Here is a 2,887-nt window from a genome sequence, read left to right as displayed (position 1 = left end):
GCTGATTCTATGAAAGTGTATGCCTATGAATGTACATGTGTGTGTGTATATATATATATATATATATATATATATAAATATAAATATGCACATGCACACATAAGTGTATATGTGTATATTGTGAAAACTGCTTTGTTTTCCACTTAATGTAATTTGATTTTTGTGTACAAAATGTAAATCAGAAGTGAATAGAGGATATTTTACTATTATCCTTTGAAGTCATCGATCAAGAGACATTGAATGAAACATTATTTATAGATATCTCTCATGTAATTTTGCTATGTTATTTTGCCCCATTTTTAATTTTTTTTAATCATAAGTTCAGTATGTATTTTATGGAAATAAATGATCTCTAATTGAAATAGAGTTAAATTAAATTATTTATTAATAGCAGTAAATTACATCTATCAATTTAATATGGGCAAAAATAATCATTTATGAAAAAAAAAACATAGTTGGCTGCAATGTTATTTTTGCTGCTTCTCTTCTAAGAATTGATTTTGTTTCATATTTGCCATGATCTCTAGGTATCTTCTTATGTAAAGATCACCCATGTTCTAATTCTTTTTAGGTTTCTTACATAATATATCCCAAGTGACAACTATCTACAATTACTTGACCATAATTGCTGTTATATACATTTTTTTATACCATATGAATCTATGTACCAAGATTATACTTTTTAGACCGATTCCAGGCAGAAGTCAAAAATAAGACAGGACAGAATATTTTGCCGTGACTTACGACAGTCTCTTTCATCTTCCTCATCACCACAGTCATCTTGCCCATTACATCTGAGGTTTACTGGAATGCATTTCTGGTTCTTAGTACACTTGAACTGACCTGACAAGCAGACATGAGTGTCTGAAAGGATAGAATAAAAAATCTGAACTGAAACCTCTGTCTGAATTTAAATTGGTGCTGACATAATCAGTTAGGAATTAGATTTATATTTCTCAGTTAAGAATTTAATCACCTACCACAGTTGAGTTCGTCAGAATTGTCCCCACAATCATTCTCTCCATCACAGATGAAAGCAGGCAGAGCACAGAGTCCAGTTCCACACTGAAATCGGCCTGGCTGACATTTAAATTCAGCTGGGGGAGAAAAAGGTATCATGGAATGGCAAACTTAGATCATGACTTCTTAAACATAGATTTTCTGACATACTAAATATTTATTATATTATTATGTTCAATATGTCATAGAGCACAATGTGAATATCTCATATCTATATAGATAGATATTAGATTTGTACGTACAAATAAGCTGAATAAGGTAGCCTATAGATCATATTAAGACAGGATGAATTGTTAACAACATATGTCTCCTAATTTCATTGAAGTAAATTGAGGTTAAATGGCAGAATATAATTTATTGTAATTTTTTAAAAAGGTATTCCAATGTCTTTTTTTAAAAGTCTTATCTTCCTGACCACTTTGCTGCCTACTACATGAGAGAAGAGTACATGTGCTATCAATACATATTCCCTAGCACTGCTTAAAGTAAATATTTCCTATAAGAAATTAGATTCTTTAATTTTCACTTGTTTAATCCTATTGTTACAGATAAGGAACATATCTTGTAAAGTAAATCAATATTTCATATATTATACAAATGTTATTATAATCAACAGCTCCCAGATGATAACACATTTTCTTTCACAACATTCTTTCTGCTTACATAAGGAATAATAAAAAAAGTAAAATTCACTGAGCATCTATTCTGTCTCAGACCCGAGGTGAGGCATTTTCACATGTAGTTACAAAATGATTTCCCATTACAACCTCCAAACCTCCCCCATCACCATGATCAATTTACAAATAAGAAAAATAAATCTCATGAATATTCAATAATGCATGCAAGGATATACACCTCTCAAATGTCAATCCTGGAATTCAAATCCATATTTGATTCAAGTCTTTCTACAAATATATTGCTTGTAATAAACCATTTACCTTTAGACTGATGAGCTCAATGTATGTTGGTAATCACTGACTTTGAGATTAATAATATGCTGTTTATTACTTCAAATCAGTGACTCAAACATAATAAATAACACTTTAAATTTTCTTTGGGAAATAAGTTGTGCTTTGTAAATTATAGTATTAATTAACAGTTTACTTAAAGTCCTTATAAAAATTGATATTGATATATGCTTTACTTCCATAAGCAAGTGAGGTAATAAAATGTTGGAAGTCATTTATTTCCAATACATAACATTTTAAAATTAAACACTAAATGTTTAAATTGTGTGATACTTAATTTCTAGTACTTTAAACACTACATTTCCTCTACTTTCCGTTCCTTCATATACAATTTCCTTTAACTGTTTGTTGTTAACAAAACAATCCTCCCTTTAAGAAGGGGTGCAACTGTTAATGGAAGTTTTAATACCTGGAAGATAACTAGAAAGCCCTTTGACTTTCAAACACATCATTCATGCAGTATTAAACAGTCAAAAGTAAGGTAGTTACAAATTCAAAATACCAGAGAATTCCTGATCAGTCACACTTAACTACATTTACATAAATAACATTATGTAAATATTCAAGTATGTGGCCTTGGGATCAGGGTTTTCTACCTTCTCAGGTGAAGCTATAGGTATTGTGAGTGGCTCTTAGAACCTGAGATTTCAATGCTGCAGCTACACAAAAAAAAGAATTCTGACTCATAGATACTATTTTCTACTGCACCAAGAATCAAAATAAAGGGTCATGCTTTACAGATGTGCAATGCTGTTAACCCATCAACTCCAAGTAAATGATACTAAGTTACAAATAAGCAGAGTAATAATTTGTTTAGCAAAAACTGAATTTTTAATAACTCTCAAGATTTTAATATTGAGAGAAATGTTGAAATATTGTTTCCCTTTAAAGGTAATGTT

General features: G+C 30.1%; 1 protein-coding gene across 1 annotated transcript in view; it reads right to left on the bottom strand.

Annotated features, from left to right (window-relative positions):
- LRP1B (LDL receptor related protein 1B) overlaps positions 1-2,887 on the bottom strand; it is a 1,967,638-nt gene that overhangs the window by 336,061 nt on the left and 1,628,690 nt on the right. The window contains exons 64-65 of the mRNA XM_007946050.1: positions 981-1,097; positions 745-864 (exon numbers count right to left, since the gene is read on the bottom strand). Coding sequence (XP_007944241.1) covers positions 745-864; positions 981-1,097 — 237 coding nt within the window. The remainder of the gene's footprint in view (positions 1-744; positions 865-980; positions 1,098-2,887) is intronic.

This window comes from Orycteropus afer, unplaced genomic scaffold (assembly GCF_000298275.1).
Source record: "Orycteropus afer afer isolate SDZICR_OR568_19922 unplaced genomic scaffold, OryAfe1.0 scaffold00148, whole genome shotgun sequence".
Taxonomy (NCBI): Eukaryota; Metazoa; Chordata; class Mammalia; order Tubulidentata; family Orycteropodidae; genus Orycteropus; species Orycteropus afer.
This window is presented reverse-complemented; position numbering and strand designations above follow the sequence as displayed.